The 22,718-nt window shown below is 39.7% G+C and overlaps 1 protein-coding gene across 2 annotated transcripts; it reads right to left on the reverse strand.

Moving 5' to 3' along the window:
• Positions 1 to 1,255: 1,255 nt before the first annotated feature.
• Positions 1,256 to 21,591, reverse strand: rxrba (retinoid x receptor, beta a). Of its 2 annotated transcripts, none has more exons than XM_059349169.1 (13): positions 21,516 to 21,591; positions 20,644 to 20,792; positions 18,321 to 18,553; positions 17,398 to 17,551; positions 17,065 to 17,244; positions 14,873 to 14,893; positions 12,009 to 12,169; positions 11,684 to 11,813; positions 11,134 to 11,266; positions 7,761 to 7,796; positions 6,095 to 6,186; positions 5,841 to 5,946; positions 1,256 to 5,552 (listed from the first exon to the last, which is right to left on the reverse strand). In XM_059349169.1, exons 2-13 carry the CDS (start codon positions 20,657 to 20,659, stop codon positions 5,405 to 5,407), a joined length of 1,410 nt encoding a protein of 469 aa, XP_059205152.1. In that variant the 5' UTR covers positions 20,660 to 20,792; positions 21,516 to 21,591; the 3' UTR covers positions 1,256 to 5,404. The 2 variants fall into 2 exon arrangements, with proteins under 2 accessions (XP_059205152.1, XP_059205153.1); XM_059349170.1 differs by lacking the exon at positions 21,516 to 21,591 and adding an exon at positions 21,213 to 21,494.
• Between the last annotated feature and the right edge of the window lie 1,127 nt (positions 21,592 to 22,718).

Raw genomic sequence — 22,718 nt, forward strand, 5'->3', positions numbered from 1 at the left:
TTCTTCCGACCTTAAACACCAACAACAACCTCCTCTTCAGTTGATCCCTCCAATCAGGTTCATTCAATGTAACCAGATCCTGCTCAGATTTATCTTGCAAACCAGATCTGTGGATTCTAGTGGCATCTGCAATTGGAGCCACAGTTCCTCCCTTACAATCGACAACAAGTTCTTGATTTTATTTCTGGTAGTATCCAGCTACAGCCACATATGACTCTGACACAGTAAAAACACAACTGGTTGCAGTGGACCCGGTCGCAGAAATAAACCAAACAAATGCAACTGAAGAAGAGCAGGTCTAGGTCTAGGCTATCCCTGTTTAGCCATTCTTATTTGTATTTCAGTCATATATGCATTTCCCCGTTTCTTGGAAACCAAAGCAGACGTTAAAAGGGTCGGAGGGCCCTATAAAAAAGCACCAATGCACAGCTTGAGCACCAAGAGGGGGCCACACACTGGTCTACTTCTCTCTGCAGTGACCAGTCCTCCCCTCTCCACACGAGCTGTCATTCCAATCCTATTAGGGCCCCTCTTTAGTATGCACTACACAGGCCAAGGTTAGCGCACACTCTTTAGTGCGCTGAACAATAATCACAACATACATGACAAACAAGCACTGGGGACTGAGTGGCTCTGCATTTAAAAACAGCCACATCCGCAAACAACTTGGCAGTGATAAATAAACCAGTGAGGGTGGTGGTTTCAAGGCTGCATAGCACACACGGCCTCATTGATCCTAACGGGATGGGCCGTGGCTCCAGGGGGCCTGTGTCAATAGGTAAAAATGCCGCCCTGATAACTAATCTATACACAATGATCAATTCTTCAGTCACAGCCTGCGATCCGTTTCAAAAAAAGCATATTTAATCAATGTCTTTATTTTCAGAAAGCGAGTAATTTTAAAATGTAACAAAGATGGCGACAACAATACTGCTACACAGTCAAAAGGTCACAGCATGCGTCTGCCTTGAGTGCACACGGTTGCAACGACAAACATTTGTGGGCGGTGCGGTGCGATCCAGCGGTCTCCCATGGTGACCGCAGATCGTCGCTGCTCTGCCGTCAAGTAAAGTAAGCGAAGAGGGACACACGGCACTGAATCCCTTCCTTACAGCTCTCCAATGCTTGTCCCACGAAAAGCTTCACATCCTTTTCAAACAGTCCAAAAATCGTAGGATTATTTTTACAAGTCCATTCCAATGCAAAGCCCAGTCATTTTCAGCCCACATGGGTGAGTGAACAAGCATTTGTTAAGTTTTAAGTAAAGCAGTGGAGACAGGGCAAAGTGGAGGGAGGGAGAAGACTAGGTTGTGTTGATAAAGCATCCGGTCAACACGCCAGTTAATCACCCCTCCCGCTTGGCTCCTTTTTCTCTGTGCATCCTTTGAGTATTTTGCTCAACAATTGAACAGCGCTCAGCACATCACTGCCAAAGCTATAGTAACTGCCAGTCAAAAGGCATAGCTGCAGACAGATTCATTGCCCATGTGCATGAAAGCACACACATGGCCACACATACCCGACAACAAATGCTAAAAAAAAAAGAAAATGAAATAGCCAACCACCAGCTCTTGCCAAAACAGTCAGCTTGATGAGCAAAGCATAAATTGGCTTAGCACACAGAACCTGCACTGACTGTATAGCTTTTTAAATGTACTGTATCTATTTACCATCCCCTAAATGACCTAAGCTCATAGCAAAATGTTAAGAATATAGAAATGGCAAAACTTAAACGCATTGCTGTTACATGGAGGATGGGAATTTGAAATAATTTCAATGCCGATAGATAATAATTTATGTAACAGACTAAGCTCAAATTTGCAAATGCCAGAAACATAATGCACATATTGCATGACAACTGTTTACTACAATATGAATATACAAGTTGCATATTTTTACTTTTTGATGAATCATCAACAAAGCCAACTGTGTATGTGACTAGCATTTATGTGGATCCAACTAGTTGATCCTTCAGCACTTGTGTAATCATTCCCATCCCCAGCTATAAACATGATGCAGTAGCAGCAGGCTTACACATTTAAAAGAGGAAGCTCCAAAAAGAAAATCCTACAGAGATAGTTGCTGAGATGACAGATGAACACACATCCTAAAGTCAGCCGACCCTCTCTGAGGGACAAGTAAGTTTCACTCACAAACTTCATTCCACAGTCAAACTGTCTCAGGATAGCTTTGCTCTAATCCAGATCACAGAGCTCAAAGTCTGGTGGCCTCAGAATGCTTTTCACTTAAGTCTCTGAGACCATAACCGCATCATATACAGTACAAGAATGCGAGCAAATGTTGATGCTTGAAATCATTAGCTTGCCAATACCGCCTTGCTTTTCTTTGTCATCAAACAACAAAATCAGGCAGCAATGGTGCACGAAGGGCTGAATTTCTCTGCATGTAGGGAACTAATGGACATCTGGAGACTACTTTGGGTTGGTCGTTTGTACGAATGGATGGAGAAAAACTGAAACACCACCAAACTCTAAGGTTAGACCAACTTACTGACATGTTAAACAAAACCACCTGTCTCACAGGTCATCTAACTGTCAGGCTCCAAGTCCACATCACATGGGGGAGGCCAAGGAACCTCTCAGAGAAGTATTTAGACTATATGCAGGGCAGGAAGCTCATTACTCATTCCGGTCAAAGAAGATGGTGGAACCCAAAATCCACCAGCTACTTTCATTGCTTCCACCAGCCGAACTGCTTTCTAAAATACAAAAGACACCGGCTCTGTCTGGTAAAGTAAAAAGACGAATCTGCCACAACCAGAATGTACAAGCACTTAGCTGGTATTCATTATTCTTGGTTGGGAGTCTGAAAAAAGTTAGGGGTCCTAAAGTAACAGAAAAAAAATCCAGGAGGGAATCCTACATCCTAAACAGACCTGTTCAATGAGTGGAGACTGGTGTGTCTGTGTACTTGCATACCATGTTTGCATTGATGTAAATGTGCAAGTCTTACACGGAAAGACCATAATAGTTATTTAGCACCCGGTAGAGGACAGCTGTACCTCTTCCCTGTAGAATGATACTGCAAAATGTACGTTTCTAATTGCTAATAAATGTGGTGTCTAATAAGAAGGCTAAGTATACTTCAGTACATCAACACTCCTTTAAATACTAACAAAAATGGTAATAAATCACTGTGTACCCCAGTATTGCTCACTTTTGAGCATGTGTAGATGGTGTGATTCATAGTTTATTGTATATCTCCTGATCATGTGGTAGCTGCATTTGACTGTTCACTGCAATGCTCGGATTCAGTTGGCCACAAATTTCAATCACAGTAAATGTCAAGTGCCATTGTCAATGAAATCCAGCCAATCAATTACCAAGAACAACAGGAAACATTGGCAGAATTTGGTGCAAAAGCAGCAATGAGGTGTGGTTTGGCCCTGGGCTCAATAATAATTTCATGGTATGTCCTTACATTGGAGGAAAAAATAGAGCTTTTAAAATTGTTTGTTGGAGCCACATGTTTCACATTCACGAGTGTGAACAGGCCTTTGTTTCTGCATGACTCCTGTGTTTTTCTTTTGTATTATTTACATCTACTGTACAAAAGTCGCAAGCATTGAGCCAATACACACTGAATAAAGTTTCCAAAGCTGCAGGTAGTAGGTGTAGGATTTCCATTATATAACACTAACTAATTTCATTATTGCATTACAGTAACATGACATACAAGTAATTCAAACACTGGGGCATTGTTTATATTCACGGTCTGTGATCCATCCTTAAGCGGAGGGCTGCAATAGTATTGCAGGTAAGCCAAATTTGATATTGAATGATGGCCAGGTGAAATTGAATGTTGTATTATTGCCACTGTCTTTACATTTCCAGCTCTGCTGCTGCTTTTTGAGTTGAACAGAAATGTAGCTTTTTGCACCTTGTTTCACAGAACAGAGTGCAGCATCAAACAAAGAGGCTGACAAATTATACACAGAAAGGTCAAACAATATTTTTTTTGTCTATGACAAACGGACACAAAGAAGATTTTTGGACTAAAGAGCAACCTATCAAGAATTATGGACTTCCAGCTGGACTTGGTGTGCGGACAGACTCACATACCTGCCAGCCAAAATTTCGACCATTTGACCAGTCAAAACAATTTGACTGGTGGTCAGTGTAGAGTCCCAAACCTGGTTATCAACTGTGCAGAAAGTGGCCAATTATTCAGAAAGTTCTTTAACAAATAATCACATCTGATTCAACAATGATGCAATAATGAGAAAACCCTACACTTAGTACCTTCAAGGTCATCTTAGGTGTCTGAGAATAGATGGTCATTTCTAGGAAACAGTAACATTTACACAGTTACAACTCACGAAAGTGCATAAATGACCACCAGAAAAGGAGGATTTGGGGTAACAGGAGATAAAAGACAAACTACTATGGTTTTGTCTTGCATGAAGCTGTACTACCTGTGAGCCTCAAGCTGTTGAAAATGCCAAACAACTGCTGAAATAGAGAAAAGGATGAATCAAAACTATGAAAAAAAAAAAATTCAAGTCATTCTTCTTGTCTTACAAAGCCCGCTGTGCGCATCAGGGTGGGAGGGACAAAGTTTGTCTGTTCAACAAGTGCTCCCACTCCCCTTTTCCTGGATTTCAATGCCTTGGAAAAAGCTCTCATTTCATGAGTACAGTACTTCAAAATAGAAACTCAAACAAGTTTCAGCATGAATATTCAAAAAGCATAAAATATTTCAATGTTTACGAGTTGGATGAACTCACTGGGAGGGTGTGTCTGCTTGTCCATTTTAGGACACGTCCTGATCAATAAAAACTGAATTAGTTTGATGATGGACAGTTGATTGAAATGCTTCGCACCTGATTTTAAGCAAAAACCATACATGAATAACTAACTGGCTAGTGATGGATAAAATATACAGAGGTGCAGCTAGCAGTGTAACAAAGTAACCCAAGTAAAAACAGGGGAAGTATACCAGTTACGCAGAAGCAATAACCCACTGTGACATGAACATGTGAAACTGAAAGCTAACTTAAAATTAAGACATTTACTGTAACACGTGTGATAAAAAGGGGATGTATTTCCTTGAGTCGTAACCCCTACGGTGGAAATCTGAGCATGGGAAAAGATGTTGAAAATGTGTGTGTTAATATATTGTTCATTCAGAGCCATATTATCTGTGTATTATTTAAGTTGCATGTCAATTCATGTATGCAATTTAAGATCTGCGTGTGTGAAGATAATTAGCCAGTGGCATGGAAAAAACAAGTTTTTTTGTGTGTGTATAGAGCCGGTACATTAAAACCAGCAGGTGCTGCAGTTAAGTGAGGCTCAACGAGAGGAGACAACGACCCAACATGGGGTGACGTGTTGGTAATCCTGGTGTGCATCAGATCCTGACTGGACCGAACCTGGCTCCTCTAGGTGAGCTGGTGAGGCGCCTCTAGCATCTCCATCAGAAAGGTGTCGATGGGCGTGTCACCGATCAGTTTGAAGAAAAACAGGTGCTCCAGGCACTTTAGACCAATGGAGCGCAGTGCTGGGAGCCGGAGAAGGAGCTTGGCAAACCTGGAAGACGGAGGGAAGGATGAGAATGTGTGAGAGTGAGAAATAGTTGTAGATCAATCCATCATGTAAACTGAAAACAAGCATTCAGATTGGCAGATTTCTTTAGTCACGGCTCTAGGTGGAAACTATTCAGCCTTCAGCCTATTCAGCCTTCAACCGGCTGATACACGCTAAATATCCTGAGCTGACGATTATTTAACTGTGCCGATATGTGAGGAGCAGTGCCACCCATCACAACCCAATGACCTCACCGGTTACATTTCAGTATGTTGATGTGTTATAGCCTACCTGCCCTGCTGATCAGGGTATTTCTGTTTGCAGTAAGACTCCAGAGATGCGTATACCCTCTCTCTTAGGAGCTCCACCTCACTGGGGTTGGACAAACCCTTGGCATCTTCAGGGGAAAACAGAAAACAATGACATTATCGCTTTACAGGAATGAAACACACTTCACATATTTCAGATGTAAAGTTGTCTACTTTCGTTTGGCATCCTTCATGATATTTTCCTTATTGTTTTCAACTTTACACCTGAATTTGTACCTGGGTTAAAAAGGATGATGGCTCGAAGGCAGCCCAGCTCTGTCTTGTCCATTTGCATGTCTCTCATCTTACTTACAAGCTCCGTCAAAACCCTGCAGAGAAGAAAGGCGAGGAGAATTGCAGGGGGGAATCCCAGTGGGAGACAATGCCAGATTAGGGAGGAAAGAGGAGGCAAGGGGAAGATCGGCAGAAGAAGAAAAAGATAAGGAAAAAGAGAAAGCAATAAAAACAAGAGGAAGAAAGGGTGGGAATAAGAGAGTAAGAACAACAGAGTGGGACCAGACTCCACAATCACAATGTTATTTATGGTTACTTCTCAATGTAATGACTTTATGTTTAAGCTAGTTAGGGCATGGCTGACCTGCTGCTTCTGCAGGAATTTAAAAAACAACACAAAACAAGCAAGGACTTAAAGTAGTAGTTAAAACTGGCCAGTGTGGAAAACTGCTGCCACCAAATGGTGGTAAGTTCTTGCTTTGTCTTTTCCTACTGAATAATTCAATAGTTGCCTGTTTTTGTTATATTTTTACAACACTGATTCTAAAAACTTTGGGACACTGTGATAAACCTAACTTAAAACAGAATGCTATGACTTGCAAATCATTTTTGACCTATATTTAAAATGAATGCAGTACAAAGACGAGATAGTTAATGTTGAATTGATAACTTTTATTTTTTTATAAATATACACTCTGAATGACACTCTGACTAATGTTGAAAGGGCCAGAGGAAAGGGGTGATTGGGATTTTGGGTGCTTCACTTTATATTTAAAATGCCATCCAGTTATTCTTAAATGCGTTACAAATCTTGAAACCTAAGGAAGTAAGATGGGTGTCCTGTTACTCAAGTATGCAACCAGTAGAAACAAAACATTATCTAAAATATACCAACTTACCAACAAATCAATAGATTTCTAATCAAAAGGAGATATCATCAGATGTGTGGCACAATAATATATATAATGTCAGTTTGGACTTAAGAGGCTTGGTGTGCACCATTAGAGCATCTTCAAACTTCTATAACTACTTGTGCTCTCGTGCCTGGAATATGACTTGGATGAAAATGGAGAGGACAATGAAAACCGGTGAGTGAAGGAAAAAGAAGTGCTGACCATTAGAGGCAGCTTATCTGCTACTCCATGATCCATAATCATAAACTGACATTTTAACACATCCCAAGCCCACAATACAGTGCATTGGCAAATCAAGTTTTTTTAATACTCACCCGGCACAATATACATTTTTTATTCATATTAAGTTTAGAAAATGGAGAAAAGTAACTCTAGGGCGCACCCAGAGTGTCATTAAACACACTCTGACCTGACTGTATAAAAACAGTGACAATAATTTGGTTTTAATGGTCAGGCATTTGATTTGGTAAGAAGAGGCATCATCAATGGAAGAAAGATTAGAATTATTCTGCAGGCGAATGAACGAGGCTTTTAACAGTCAAAGCCACAAACCAAACATGGTGCTGACAGCACTGCTCTTTGTTGTTATCTAAACCATACCCCTAAAGGTCTCAGAGTGATCGGGTTGAACAATTCTCAGTGGATGTTCCTCAGAATAATATCTTGTAGCGAAAATTGGCTGACTTCTGCAAAGCTGAGGGTCTTTGTTTCAAGAGGAGGGGTTTAGAAAAGTGTTTGTGTAGTGGCGTAATTACCTGTCAAATATGGCCCCAACCTCTGCATTGTGCGCCCTGTGTATTCAATCACAATGTGTTATTACAATGTCATTACACAGTTACATTGTTATAAACAGAATGATGTCTGTTTCTGAGCCCCTTGGCTGCACAGATAGTCACTGCTTATATTTCCACATGGTGAAAATCTGAAGTGGTACAAATTATTTTTTGACACCTTTAAAACTGTTGTAAAACAGTATGCATGAGGATTGTTCACAATTTTGGTGTGAGGACTCAAAGTTTGATTTATCTTGCACCTGCAGCCAAACATTGATACTTCTTAATATGGATCTCTGATCGACATTTGATCAGCTTTATATATGGCACCCACCCACTACAGTATATTCACATGAATTAAAATAAGCAGAAAGGAGGTTAAAATAACTTTGAGCCAAATGTGTAACAGCAGAATATCATTAGTAAACATGAAACTGTTCATAAGTTAAAAACTATTAACCCTCAATCTTTAATATGTATGCTTTCTAAACTGTAATACATTAAGAAAAGTAACTTAAAGTCCAACTGATTTTGTTTAATCAATTAAAATGTCATCTACAGGACAGATATATGCCCCTCCTGTGAGAAAAAAAAATCAGGAAAAGGAAGATACTTATATCTATATTTTGGTTTCATGTTGGTGCATTAATTTGACTGTTCTATTCTTCTAAGTAAGCACCCTTTTTTATACAATCAGATCTTGCATGAAGCAGTAATATTAGCTTTCTATCACAGGCAGAGCAGACAGTCACATTAAGCCAGACAGCAGCTTGCTACACAACACAAGACCCACACACTGCACCATAGCTTGTTGAATAAGCAACCAAACAAACCTCCACCAAAGAAAGTGAAATACCTTTTTATTTTCCAACTAATAAACTATTAACGATACATTAAAACACATTCTGTAATTATCTGCGACTACAGTGGGGATGACGAAAAGATTGATTTCAGTTGGACTTTAAGCAAGTTTCATTAAACCCTGGCTAATAAAAGGCTCCAAGTGTGAAATATAACAACTAAGAAAACAAATGAACAATACACAAGTCAAGAAAACAGATATCAACAACTCTGAAAGTAACAAAAGAGAAAACAACATTTCAGAAAACATAATAAACAGGAAAACAGAGGTGCTTACTTTCTTTGTCATTCTTGTCATTGATTGGCTGCAATGTCATTCAAATAAAGTGTATGTAGACAAAAGTGTAAGTTGTGTGTGGATTTTTCTGTGTGCACCTGTTACAGGTTGTTCCACTTCCTTCGCTCATGAACTACTTGCATCCCCTCTGCTTAGAATGACAAAGGTAGTATGAACCCACTGTTTCCAGTTTGTAAAATGTTATACTTAATGATTGTTTTCTCTGATATTAATTTATGTTGTGAATTATTTTTCTGTTGTGTAGTTGTTTTTCCGCAAAAAGCAGAAATTTTGTTGTTCTGTTAAAAGTTGTAGCTCTTTAGGGCCTGACTAAGAATTTTAACTGAAGTACTGTAAAGAAGTCTGTTGTTCTGATATTTTATTATTTACATCCTCCTTTATAAAAATGTAATTGAGTAGCTTCAAACAATGCTGATGCGAAGCTGAAACAAAAGGCTGCTGCTGGAAGAGAGCAGTGCTATGAGAAGATGAAGTATCAAGAAAATCATTGAGCCGTCTGCCATACGCCCAGTTAGCTTGCTGTAACACTGGATTTCTGGGCAAAATTAACCCTTTTGTAACAATGTAATTACTGTGTAATTAACAGTGAATGGACACGTTGTGATGTAGTTGGGGTTTTACATAAAAGTCATTGAGATTGTATATAGTAATGGGGAGAAAAAATATCTTACTCGATGCTCCAAAAAGTATAAAAACCTGTGAATTTAATGGACCCCTGTATAATGCATTAACATCCCATTATCGCATAAAACATCGTTCACTAAGCATTCTGAAACTCACTAACGCTAACCAATAACAAAAAAAAAAAAGATTTGAGTTGTCTCAATATTTTTTTTTTCAATCTAGTGAAAAACTAATTTAACTTTTGAAGTAAGATCTGATGGTTGATGCGATAATGCAGATGGCTGTAGAGGCAACGTTTACGGTTTGTTTTCCACTGATCAGTGAATAGATGTTTCAGGATCTCAAACAAACAACCTTGTTGAAGATATAAATGTGTATGACAGTGTATTAGTGGCAACCAATCACACTGTAGAAAACACATAAGGCACAGTGACATGTTTATATTATGTATACTGTGCCAGTGGAACTTATTTACTTATTCTGGTTCATGTGAAGCAAGATAATTTATGGTGGCTCAGGAGTTAGCACGGGTCAACCTTTAATCACAAGGTTGGTGGTTCAATCTACAGCTCCTGCTGTCTGCTTGCAAAAGAGTACTTGAGCAAGACACTGAACCACAAGTTGCTCCCAATGGGCAGCTTCACCACCACTGTTGTATGACAATGTGTGTAAATGGATGAATGCTTTAAAATTGTGCATGTTTAAGGTAGAAAGGCGCTATATGAAGTATCAAGTCTATTTACCATGAGATCACAAAACAATTATTCTTTGGTCAGCAGAAAATAGATGAAATACTAAAATATATTCCGGTTGCCTCTACAACATTCTGCACAATGACGGGATTGAAACTATCACATTGCTGTATTTTTAATAAATTTTAGGGAATATCTTATTATATATTCACAGGTTAGTATTGTCTATTAGCCAGCCATTGTCACATTATCAAATGCTGTAATAGGTGTTATGTATAGGTGCTGCTGACTGTGTGTGCGTGCATGCATATCTATGGGTAAGCATTAGTCACCAGCCTCCCCTGCATGCGCTGTCACCCTAGAGGCAGTACTAAAGAAGCAAAGTCTCTCAGCCAATCACAGCCAACGCAGAACACAGCAGCTGCAGCCAACCAAAGATGAGGACACAGTACCCTAAATTCTTACCCCAGTCACTAATCCAGCTAAACCTGAATAATTCATGTGGGTAAATAATGGCAAGTGCTCCTGCTTTCTTCTTTTTCTAGCTCTCAGAACTGATGTGGATTCACCATATGAATTCAAGAGGGGACTGTGATTTTACCTGGCTTCTTAGGTTCAATCTATTTTAAGCTAAAAGTAGATGGCCCTTAGACTGCACAGAAGCAGATCTATTCTAAGTGGAGAAAAAAGGCCTTGGCAAAAGCACTTCAATCCTATTATAACAAAACTCCCCAGCGAACACAATATTGCAATATTGTTTATGGTGGCACGTCCTCTCCATTTGGGTCAACCACCCAACCTTCTGAATGCTGGGGAAATCACTGCCGTGGCTTGTCTGTCAGAGTGATACAGTTGGTGCATATATGCATCTGTGTATTACCTGTCAAAGATGGCTCCAACACCTGCACTGTGAGCACTGTTCCTGTGTACATGCAGGCCAGTGGCCAGTAAAATCCCGTCCTTCACCGAGATGGAGCGATGGGAGAACGATGCAATCAGGAGTTCATTCCAACCTGTTGAACAGTTATCGTCTCAATATTTGTAGAGAACTAAAAGATATTCTACTATTGTGCCGTTTTCATTTTATTATCCTTTGTCGTTAAGAAATAGAATTAGCTGTGGACCCTGTTATTTAGATATATATTGCAAATAAGGGACGAATATATTTAATAGCCCTGCAAAGAACAGCTTGTAAGTTCATAATGTTTTCGAGATAATGTGTTACACTTGGCGGTTTACGAAAAGATTAGATCTGCATTTATTAAAACCAGAGCAGCTAGGAGTGATGTGGTAGCTGATGTTTGCCTGCATTTGTATGACACGAAGAAGGCACACAGTCAATTTATGGAGACAAGATAGTGGCTTTAACTAAGAGCTGAAAGAGACAACCCATCAACAGAATCTCTACTTATTCATTAAATCAGACTTACCTGCACGCAGCAGGATGACCTGGTCGTCCAGGGCCAGCTCGGAGAAGTGAGGGATCCTCTTAGCCCACTCCACCAGGGTGAAGAGCTGCTTGTCTGCTGCCTGACAGATGTTGGTGACAGGATCGTTGGGCTGAAAAAAGTAGTATAGAATTATATGTCATTATATAATCAAACAACTTGACTGAAAGACACTATATTATTCATACAACAGCCTCTACATCTTTAAAAAATAAACCTATCTCATATGTTATATTTGCATCTCAATACTGATTGAGCTTTTTACCCAAACAGTTTGTGAATAACTTCTACCATGCAGGATACTCACAGAGCTGCCGCCTGAGCTTCCATCAGCATGAAGCTCTGTCTTCTGCTCTACAGCCATCTCCGCTTCCAAAATCTTCTCCACCGGCATCTCTTCGTTTACCGCACTAGTCGACTCCACCTCGCCCTCTCGTTCCTTGTTCCTCTGCCGTTCCTCTTGGACAGCTGCAGGACGGGGAACAGAGAGGAGCACAGAAGAAAACAATGAAGGACAAAAGGGGAGAGGAAGGGAGAAAGAGTAGGGAAAAGCGGTAAGGAGAAGATATGGGTGGGAGGGTTTGGTGATAGGAGGTCAGTGTGAAAGAACAGAAAAGCAAGAAGGGTGGAAGAGCAAAGGAATGGACAAGGATAGAGAGGCAAGGGGTTTTGGCAGGCAGGCCATCGTAGAGAGCACAGGATGTAATTAAAAGGCAACAAGAACAACACACCAAAAGAAAGAAGATGAAAGGTAGAATGTGCCACCAGACAACAGAATGGATAAAAATAAAATCGGAGATTAACAGAAAATGTGTGGACAGTGAAGAGGAGAAATGCAAGAGACAGAATTGAGTATGAAGAGGTTAGCACAGACACATAAATGAAAAAATAACATGTGCAAAACATTGGAAAAGAATAGCAAGGTATGTACAATTTATGATAAATTAAAAGTCTCTCATGCTGTCTTTCATACTTCTTTCAGCCCCACTACCAAGGCAGAAATGGACCATATACAATAGGATTCATTATTATTGATAATCTGAGAGTAGGCTTTTTGTTTAGATTCACTGCCAGGAAATAGTTTGTTTTTTTAAATATGGGTTTCTCTACATTGCTTACCCAGATTACGGAAACTGAGTTTCTCAATTTCATGATGTTCAACAAATCTGGTTACAGCATAATTCGATGCATTTGCATTTTCCACCCATTTTGAGGTTCAAAACGTCAGTCAAACGTAGCTTAAGTCATCATATTTGACGTTTTGTTACAAATTCTTTGCGATAAAAGACTGTCATAAACCTACCATCCATACACATCATTGGACTGAGACTGAGGTTATGTGACTGGCTTGGTGAATTAAGAACACCCCACTGTTAGGCCCTACAAACATGGTTGCCTGTTTAGGATCAATTACTTGCCCTATTGTCCTTAAATTGGGAGGAAATTATTTAAAACAAAAAGTCTTAAGACTGTTTAAAAATGAAAGTAAACACAAAAAAAACATCCAAGCAGATATTTACATAAAACAAAACAGAATGTTACTGTCAAAATATGTAAAAATGGCACTCTACTAACCATCTATCTATTGGCCTTTTCCAGAAAGCTTTGTAAATATATATGTTACGTTTACTGTTTTAGTCAATTGTTGAATAGCAGCAAACAAAATTTGTGCAAGAGCAGCAACTGTAAGTGATGTTATGACTAAGATTCATTTATGGTTCAAACACCCAGTTTTCCTTGGTTGTGCTACAAACAGCTTGATGGCTATGCATGATTTCACCCTTTACAAGTGTGTAACCTATTCATATAACCTTACCAATTTAAAAATGGGATCTGTGAATAATTCTGCATTATGGAGTCCCTAAACTTTCATGGAATTGCATAAATGGGGTATGACTGGATGCTGAGATTCTTGTAGATTCAATGAGCGCAATTGTTTTCACGCGTTGATGTTAGTCCTTAAAGTAGCTTTATAACCTGCTGTGACCTCTAGGATAATCACAGCCTCATGAAACAACCAAAAACTACAGACATTCAGATGATGTTTGGCTTTTCTAGGTATATCGATCAGCATATTTACAATAAGGGGGTTTCTGAGCAATTTCCAGAGCAGAAGTGCTTCCCATCCAATCACAGAAAAACCTTTTTAATACCAAATCCCAACATGGGTTTTTCAATGGTGTTCCTAAACATCTCAGTTTCTTAATGTGGTTTTTAGGAAGGCTTTTTGACCATTTCAAATTAACTCTCAGGCAGACAAAGAATGTTACATTTTTGCACCATGTATGTGTAACAAATGGTAGCAACCCAAAAATTGCTGCAACAACTCATGAGACATAATTACATAATTGAGCATGGGAATAGACAAAACACAATGTTTTTTTGCAGATTTGTAACTGGAAAAACTTGCCACAAAGTGCTGAGCTGCATCTCTAATTAATCTTCAAGTTCCCAACTTTTTGAAAGACACCACTTCCATGTGGCACCTCCTTTTCACCTGCTTTCTCCCCCATTAAAAAGACAAAATAGACCAGTATGGTGGGTTTCTAAGGGTTAATTAATGAAGAACAAGAATTTTGTATTATTTTGATAATTAATTGTGATTATTAATGTGTCTGTCAACAAATTAAACAATTTGATACATTTAAATCATATGGTTGCAATATTCCAAGCAAACACTTAGATACGTAGATTTTAATCTACTCAATCACCATTAATCTGCATTGGTCACAGTGCAAAAAAGAAAGGGTTTGTCAGTGGCCAAGGATTTTTAAATAAATCTAAGAGGGAAATTTGACAAACATCTATTCATTCTCAGAAATGAATGTTTCTGAGAGGAACAGGAAGTGCTCTCTGGCTGACTGGAGTAACTGTGACCTTACTGGGCAGCACCCAGGTGGGCATGAATAACAAATAGCTTTACAGTAAAGTAGGATGATGATTAAAAGGAGTGTGCATACTCAGCAAACTTCCCCTGGATCTATAAAGTTTTAAAAAAACAGTGGGAAGTGATTCAAGGCTGGCACTGGTACACCTCTGAGCACTGGCAACAAACTATGGAAAAACATTTTAAACTAGCTCCTTCTCATAGATATGCAATGTAATATCTCTCTGCTTCTTGCTCACTCATACGGACACAGACACACACCCCTCCCTCCCTCTTCTCCTTACATCTGTCGTTCATCTTGGCCACTACAGAAGGAGGGAGGGGGGGAGAGAGAGAACGAGAGGAAACAAAAAGGGGAAGAGAGGGGGAAAGGGGGTTAGTGTTTACAAGGCTTACCCACCCCCATCTCCCTCTCTACCACTCTGTACTCGTTCTTTCTATCCCCTAGTGTACAAATATTACTGAAGCTCTATTACTTAGAATGCACAAGAAAGCACTGATACTGTAATTTACTGATACATTTAGTACTATTCATTGATTAGGTTATCATTTAAAGGGATAGTTTGGATTTTTTGTGGGGATATATGAGGTACTTATTCAGTCAGTGTACCAGGGGCAGCAGAAAAACATATTTTAGACACCTAAAACAAATATGAGTGTTCACTTTATTTAGAATATTTCAGAGAGCTTTCTGATGGGGAACAGAAGCTGTTACATCGACCCATGCCCTCTTCAAAGCCACCAGACTCCTTTGACAAAAAACAGCAATTTGACCTTGTAGAACATGGGAGTTGCTGGTCCATCACTGCCTCAATCAGTTGGTTCGATTGTGTTACCGTATGACTGTTTGTTATTGTATGAGGCAGTGTAAAACTTTACAGGGCTGCCTGACAACAAGGTAAAGCAGTGAAAATATTCTAAACATAGCTTACACTTTACTGGATATTGACTCTTTGCTGTTTCTTGAATTTTGCTACTGCCCTTATCCACAGCAGTGCATTGTTTAGCTTCCATGCCAATACTCCTGCATGCTTCTCCAAGCTTGAAGAGTGCTGACCAACATCTACTGTTGTTAATACACTGACGAGAGTTTCCCTTATACAAACCCACTTAAGGGTGATGGTGAAGTTCAAGGTTTATAAGGCTGACTGGATCTAACATAATTTACAGTGTTAAGACATTGTACAATGCTGCATTGATCAGTTGTAGTTTTATTATACAGCACTTTGATCATTGCAAGAATAAAAATGAGCAAGATCAGTTCATCAGCACCATCACTGTCATTAATAACATAATGATTTACTTTAAAATTCTGGATTGGTTAAGTCAGGCATTTCCATGATAGTAATAGCAGTTTTACTGCTTGATGTTTAATTTCAAACTGATAAAAATGTGTTTAAAAGTGCTGCCAATGAGACTCATGGGTGGAGTTTAAGATATTTCATTGGTACAAATCATGGGATGCAATGGCCGGTGACCTGAAGACAAACACTTGGTAAATATGACAGTCACGTGATACTTCCAGGCTTAATTTAAAAAATGCCAAAACACAACCTTACACAGTGCCTACAAAAGGTATTTAACCCCCATTGGACGTTTTGTGCCCTTTTCATGGTTTATTTGTTAACAACACTGAATCACTGTAGATATAATGAAGAGTTTAATAATATTAATGGCAATCTTGAATGTCATAGTGAAAGCATGAAAAAACACAAAGGAGCAGTGAATACCTTTTGGTTATATACAAGGTGTAAACTGGCGTTCAATGGGTTACTCAACACTGAGGGCTGCAAAGGATACACCAGCTGTGTTTCCAGTTTTGGGCAAAAGAACACTACTACTTCTTAAACACATCTGGAGGAGCCTTTGAAAAGGGAGACCCTTAATGCTGTGTTGAGCATTGAAATGATGAACGATGCAGCTGGGGAAGTCGGTGTTTTTGTAGCAGCTTGTCAGCCCAATGTGAAGTTGGCAAAACATTACATTTTCTTTTGATGAATATCAGAAATGTTCTCTTTATTAGTAGCGTCATTCCCAGTAAATATGCTACTGTTAAAGGTGACTGATTTGCTCCAGCTCCAGAGACACAGAAATGCTGATCAACCCACATCATCACAGACAAGACGTTAAAAGAGAAGGAGTCCGATATATTTGTCCCCCCACTAACTACTGTTGGAACCAGTCTTGGAATAGGCAGCTGATATGAGTTTCTGCTAAGCTAAATCAAAAAAGGCTTATCCATCAATTCCAAACAAAAACACCAAGAGCTTTCTGTCAGCTAAATAGTTATCTTAAAAAAAAACTACAACAGCCTCTGAGACCAAAATTTAAGTATAATTTGTGTGAAAATTCACCACTCTAAACCTAAAATTGTGTGTGTGGAAAGGTGAAATGGTCTCATTTTTAGGAGCCATGAGCAGAAAGGGCTGAGAACCAACCATCTACAGGGTGTGCTGAAGTGCCCCCACTTGCTCACCTTCTCTCTTCATGCCCATGGCCAGGCACTTCTGGTAACGGCAGTACTGGCAGCGATTCCTCTGTCTCTTATCCACCATACAGTCTTTATTGTCCCGACATGTGTAGGTCAGGTCTTTGCGCACGGTGCGCTTGAAGAAACCTTTACAGCCCTCACAGCTGTAGACACCATAGTGTTTACCTGGAGGGCATGGGAAGAATGGAAGAACAAAAACCAGAAGTAGGATGACAATGTGTTTCAAGGCAGTAAGTTTAGAGGATCTCTAATTTGTTGTGGCCCAAACAAAAAAGCAAAGCACGGTAAATAGGAGTTTTATTTAAGGTGTCTAGTTACCGGAGGATCTGTCTCCGCAGATGGAACAAAGGCGTTTCTGGGAAAGCATCGGCCCTGGGCTGTGGGACGAAAGCTGCTTCAAGCCCAAAGGAGGTTTCACATCATCGGAGCTGCTCACTGCATGGAGACCTGACATGGACACTGTTGAGTTGATCTGAAAGAATGACAGAGGAGACGGTGAAACCAGTGACAACAAGGAGGAATTTCATCCCTTCTCCTTCTCCAGTAAGAATTTAAAGGACGTGGTTATATTCCCATCAAGACCACACCCAAAAAAAAAAATCAGAGGCAAGTGCATAGCCCTTGACTTTACTTTTTTTTGTTGTGGTTTCTCCTTCTCTTTACACTGGCTTACCTCATATGTTTCTTTCTTAAAACTAATCAGAGATGTAGAGATGATAAGAACAAAACTCATGACATCTACCATGTAAACATGAAGGAAAACAGACGAGAGAAAAGAAGTGACAAAGATCTGTAGCAAAATTACATCTACAATTCTGCAAAGAAAGACCACATACAGAATTAAAGACAGCAGTCTTTTTTTCCATTTCTCTGTCACTTAAAACTGCAACAAGCAACTATCAAGACGATCTTAGAAATGTTTAGAAACACAACTGAAATACGTGATTACTTTGGATTTTCAGAGAAGTATTAAGGTGTTCATTTCCACTTTCCACTCCAACTGAAATGGAAATATTTGGCTGTAAGAGGCTAATGCACATATTTAGATGCTCTTGTATTGTATACATTCCCTGGCATAAAAACATTTCAGAATAACAACAATTCATCACACTGTAATTACTACACAATGGCTGGATCTTGAAACTGTGCTAAAAAATAGAAAAACAAAGCGAAGTTGGGAGTTGGGGAAAAAAGGCTTGTATATTCAAATAATATCCACGAGTACAACAGTCCTCCCTTACCTGCGGGCTGCTAATAGGGCCATAACCGACCGACGGTGTGCCAGGTAGGCAGGGCGATCCCAATGAAGAGCTGATGACGGAAAAGGGGGAGCCAATGCTACTGATGGGGCTGTTAACCCCAGTGGTGGTGATGGGAGGCAGGGAGGTCATGGAAGCGGCTGAGGGAACCAGCGGAGGCGAGCGCTGGCCCGATGGAGGGGAGGACACAGACGAACTGTCTGGGCTGCGGGAATCTGATAAAAGACAGCAATAGGGACAATAGCAAAGAGCAAATGTAATCATTCATTACAATAATGTGTTGCAAGAAAGGCTAAACTTATTAATGGAGGTAAAACAGGTGTCATACGGGATCATTTTAATTTACTCTCATTCTTCATAACACAAATATTGTAGTTAAATTAAACAGATTAAAGTTTATATACAATCAATGATTATCAAATATATTGATCTAGAGTAGTAATTCCCAACATTTCTCAAGATTTATCATCAGATTTTGCACAGCTCCTGAGATGAGGTTTACCTATGTGTGTTTACTCAAGAGGAAAAAATAATTCCAGTTGTGTAGAAGCATCGTTTGGCTCTGTGATCTGAATAAAGTGCGATTTTGGTCTGATATTAAGATGCCAGTTGTTAAATTGATTTATTTTTGTTTATGCTGTGGTACATATTGTGCTGGCTTTCCTCTCTGCAGTCGGCTGTGTGCTGCATTTTCACTGCTTCAGGCTGTGGAGTTGGTTGTTGTCTGATCTATTTTTCTTGCCTCAAATAAACTGGAAAAAAATCAACCAATCATATGCTCACACAAATCACCTAATGTGGTCCATAGAGGATAGTGCTTGCACTGCCACATTAATACTTTATGTTTTAAAATATTGAGGACATTCTTTTCATCATCCTTTTTTTTAAGTACTTTATCCTTTCAAGTCTTCATCAGTGTCTGACAAGGGAACAAATCGTACTCAAGCATATATTTCGCCCAGCGTTATATGAATAAGGATACGTAAGGAATACCGATTACAAGGTGCATAGTGCGATGAGTGAAGAGACCTGTTTGGCCAAACAAGTCAGGTACAGCACCAACACTGGTATGGTTTTCCATTACTTTTCTGGTGCAAGAATAGAGGCTCAAAGCCTGTTAGTACAACGCTGACACATTACTCTCATGTTGCTGTATGGTGTTTTGGATAAAGGTGAACAAACACCAGGCCCAACAGTGAAGTGTATAGTTCCCTTGAAGATTTTGGTATCAAATGTCATGAGGACAGCCATAATAATGCAGAATTAAAATGCACTTTGCTTTGGAGAAATGGTGGGATGTTAATTTGGATGACCCACCCTGACTGACCTTGTTCAAAGGATTGTAAACTCTGGAAGACACTGGGTCAATACAGGTCAACTGTGCCAGCTGGAAGGCATGTGTTTTAACTAGTTTTAATATCTTATCATATAAGTAGGTCTTGAGTAAATAAACTGTAAATAACCACTATCTTTCATAAGCCTGTATTCAGAACAGTCATGGTAAAAAAATGTCTAAGCATAATTTGTATAGATGTAACTGATATCAACATTGCTTTCCAAATAGTCACACTGTTAAAATAATCGGCTATGTCATTTCTTGTCAAAATTGGGTTTTTTTTGCCTAAATCATCTCCTCATGACGCCGGCCACCTATGGTAAAATCACCTACATCCTCAGTTGATCAGATCATGTGATTTTACCCCTTTAAGATCATCCCTTCTTTGACAATTTGCCACATTCATAGGCATCAGATAAGAACCCAGCAAAGAAGAGCTAGAGGGAGATTGTTTAGTTATCAGTTTAGTTTATCAGTGTTTTATTGTTGACACTAATATTGGTAACACTTTACTCTAAGGTGTCTACATAAGAGTGACATGAGCGTGTCATAAACATGACATGGGATGTATCATGAACATTAATGACACTTTGAAGTAACATTAATGCTCATGACACTTGTCATGTCATGTTTCTGACAGGCTTGTGGGAATGTAGACACCTCCAAAATAAAGTGTTACCATATCTTGCTTAAGTCACAAAGGCATGTTCAAAAAATTGCCTATGTCATTTATTTCTCTTAAGTTACATAATTTACACACAGTGTTATTACTATGCCAATAAACATCCTTTGTTACATCCCTTTTGAGTGAAATGATCAATAAATGTCATATGTTACACTTTTAGTGAAGTTTTTTGTGTTTCCTGCAAAACTTGAAAAAATGAGTTAGGCGATTATTTTAACAGGGTGACGAAATACAATCTCTACAGTCATGCTGTTACAACAAAATCACTGCAGTTATTTTCTCACCTCGACTGTCTCCCATGATGGTGGTTGGGGCTCAGGGGCTGGCTGGCAGCTACACACCGACGTGCTTCTGTCTCAAACAGTCCGCTATCAAACTCTAGACCGCGGACTGAGGCCCGGGCCGGAGTTGTTTTGGGAAACCAAAAACGGGTCTGAAATTCCAACACAAGAAAGAGCTCCGCATAAGACAATGATAAGGCAAAGGAAAAAAGCCAATTTTCTCATACAACCATAAAACAAAACGAATATTCCTCAATGATACGCAAGGATACAAGCTGTCTCTGTGCTTGTCAATAAGCGTATGTGTGTATTTTGTGTATTTTTTGGCATTTAACATCATGTAACGTTAACGTTGCAGCAGGACCTTGCAGAGCAAACAGCTGCGTAACAGATGCATGTGTAAATACACTATTAAAATAAATAACAAACAATATATTGATACCAATCACAGACTACATTAAATTGGTAAATTGCAGTGAAGAAAATGTCCAATTCCACTATATAGATGGAGCCCAGACAGATGGCAACAAACCACCGCTCTGCAAGCTAACCAACACTTACACGGTACCTACCGTTAGCTACCCTCTGGATACATGTTAAAGTGTTATTGCGTCATCATGCTGTTTAACACAGACGGGTCTTTAACATTACATTTTGTTGAAATTATGCTATGCCTGGAGTAAGCTGGCAAAACAATCTAAGCGCTGTAGCTAACTACGGTTAGCCACCTAGCCTAGCTAGCAAGCTAGTTAGCCCGAATGCACCGGAGGAGCCCAGAATAGACCAGTCCGGTACTGGTGGTTCCACCTATAGCTCATTCTCCAAGACATAGACTAACTAAGTGTAGTTAATATAAATAAATACGGATTACTGACGGTTTAGCGGCACAGCTTCTTCGCATGAAAAGATGTGGCGACTAGGCCCCGTGTGTGTGTGTGTGTGTGTGTGTGTTTCTCCCCCCACTTTGCCTCGTAGTCAGCCCTCCCTCCCCCTGCAAGCATGAAAACATGATGATGGTGGAGGATTTGGCTTAGTGCTCTCTTACAATTGAACATTGGCTCAGAATCGCTGCAAAACACTGCAGCCCGACTTCTTCAGACAGGAGACGAGCTGTGTGGTCATGTTGCGTGTTGCATGACACCGAGTGAGGGAGACGCATCCAGTGCAATAATAGGTCAAGAGGTCAAGACAAGTTCATCTCGGTATGTAGTCTGCTGAAAAGGTTATTGGAGGGCACCAGCACATTGATGGACCTGACTCAGTCCTGTAGATATGATCTCTTCATCTTCTATTTGGAAATCAATTATAGCTACTTGAATTTGTTTCTATTCCTGCAGGAGCAACAAACATTTACAGTACAGACTGGGATCTGGAAGATGCAAGATCCTTTATTAAACCTCTGGGGTCTCCAAAAGCATTCTGGATTACTGACAGTTTAGCTGCACAGCTTCTTCGCATGAAAAGATATGGCGAATAGGCCCCGTGTGTGTGGTCATGTTGCGTCTCGCATGACACTGAGTGAGGGAGACGCATCCAGTCCAAGAGGTCAAGAGGTCAAGACAAGTTCATCTCGGTATGTCGTTTGCTGAAAAGGTTATTGGAGGACACCGGCACATTGATGGACCTGACTCAGATGGCAAACAAACCAGTAGTCCTGTAGATATCGTCACCGAGGCCGGCTCTATGCTGGGGCAAGAGGGGGCCGAGCCCCCTTCAATAAATGTCTTGCCCCCTCAAATCAAAATTTTAGAAGTTGAGGAACACATTTTAATATACTCACAAAATAAATACACATTACAATTTGACAAAATTATCTGCAGTAGCGGGAAAATCAGCCGAAAAAGGGACACACGATACACTATTGTTGGTTGAAATCTGGATGAAGGATGTTCTATTTTATTTTATTCATTCATTTTATTTTTATTTTCAGTCACCTTCAAAATAAAGTGTTATCATATCTTGCTTAAGTCACAAAGGCATGTTCAAAAAATTGCCTAAGTCACATTTTATTTTGACTTAGGCATAATAAACACACACTTGACATAGGCCATTATCTTAAAGGGGTAAAATCACATGAT

Source organism: Centropristis striata, chromosome 14, assembly GCF_030273125.1.
Source record: "Centropristis striata isolate RG_2023a ecotype Rhode Island chromosome 14, C.striata_1.0, whole genome shotgun sequence".
Classification (NCBI taxonomy): Eukaryota; Metazoa; Chordata; class Actinopteri; order Perciformes; family Serranidae; genus Centropristis; species Centropristis striata.

Bases quoted from the DNA above. Each gene is read 5' to 3' on its own strand.
- rxrba (XM_059349169.1), bottom strand. The intron at 11,267-11,683 runs GTAAGTCTGATT...ACTGTTCAACAG, and splicing joins GGTCATCCTGCTGCGTGCAG to GTTGGAATGAACTCCTGATT. The intron at 7,797-11,133 runs GTAATACACAGA...TTGAATACACAG, and splicing joins GTTGGAGCCATCTTTGACAG to GGCGCACAATGCAGAGGTTG.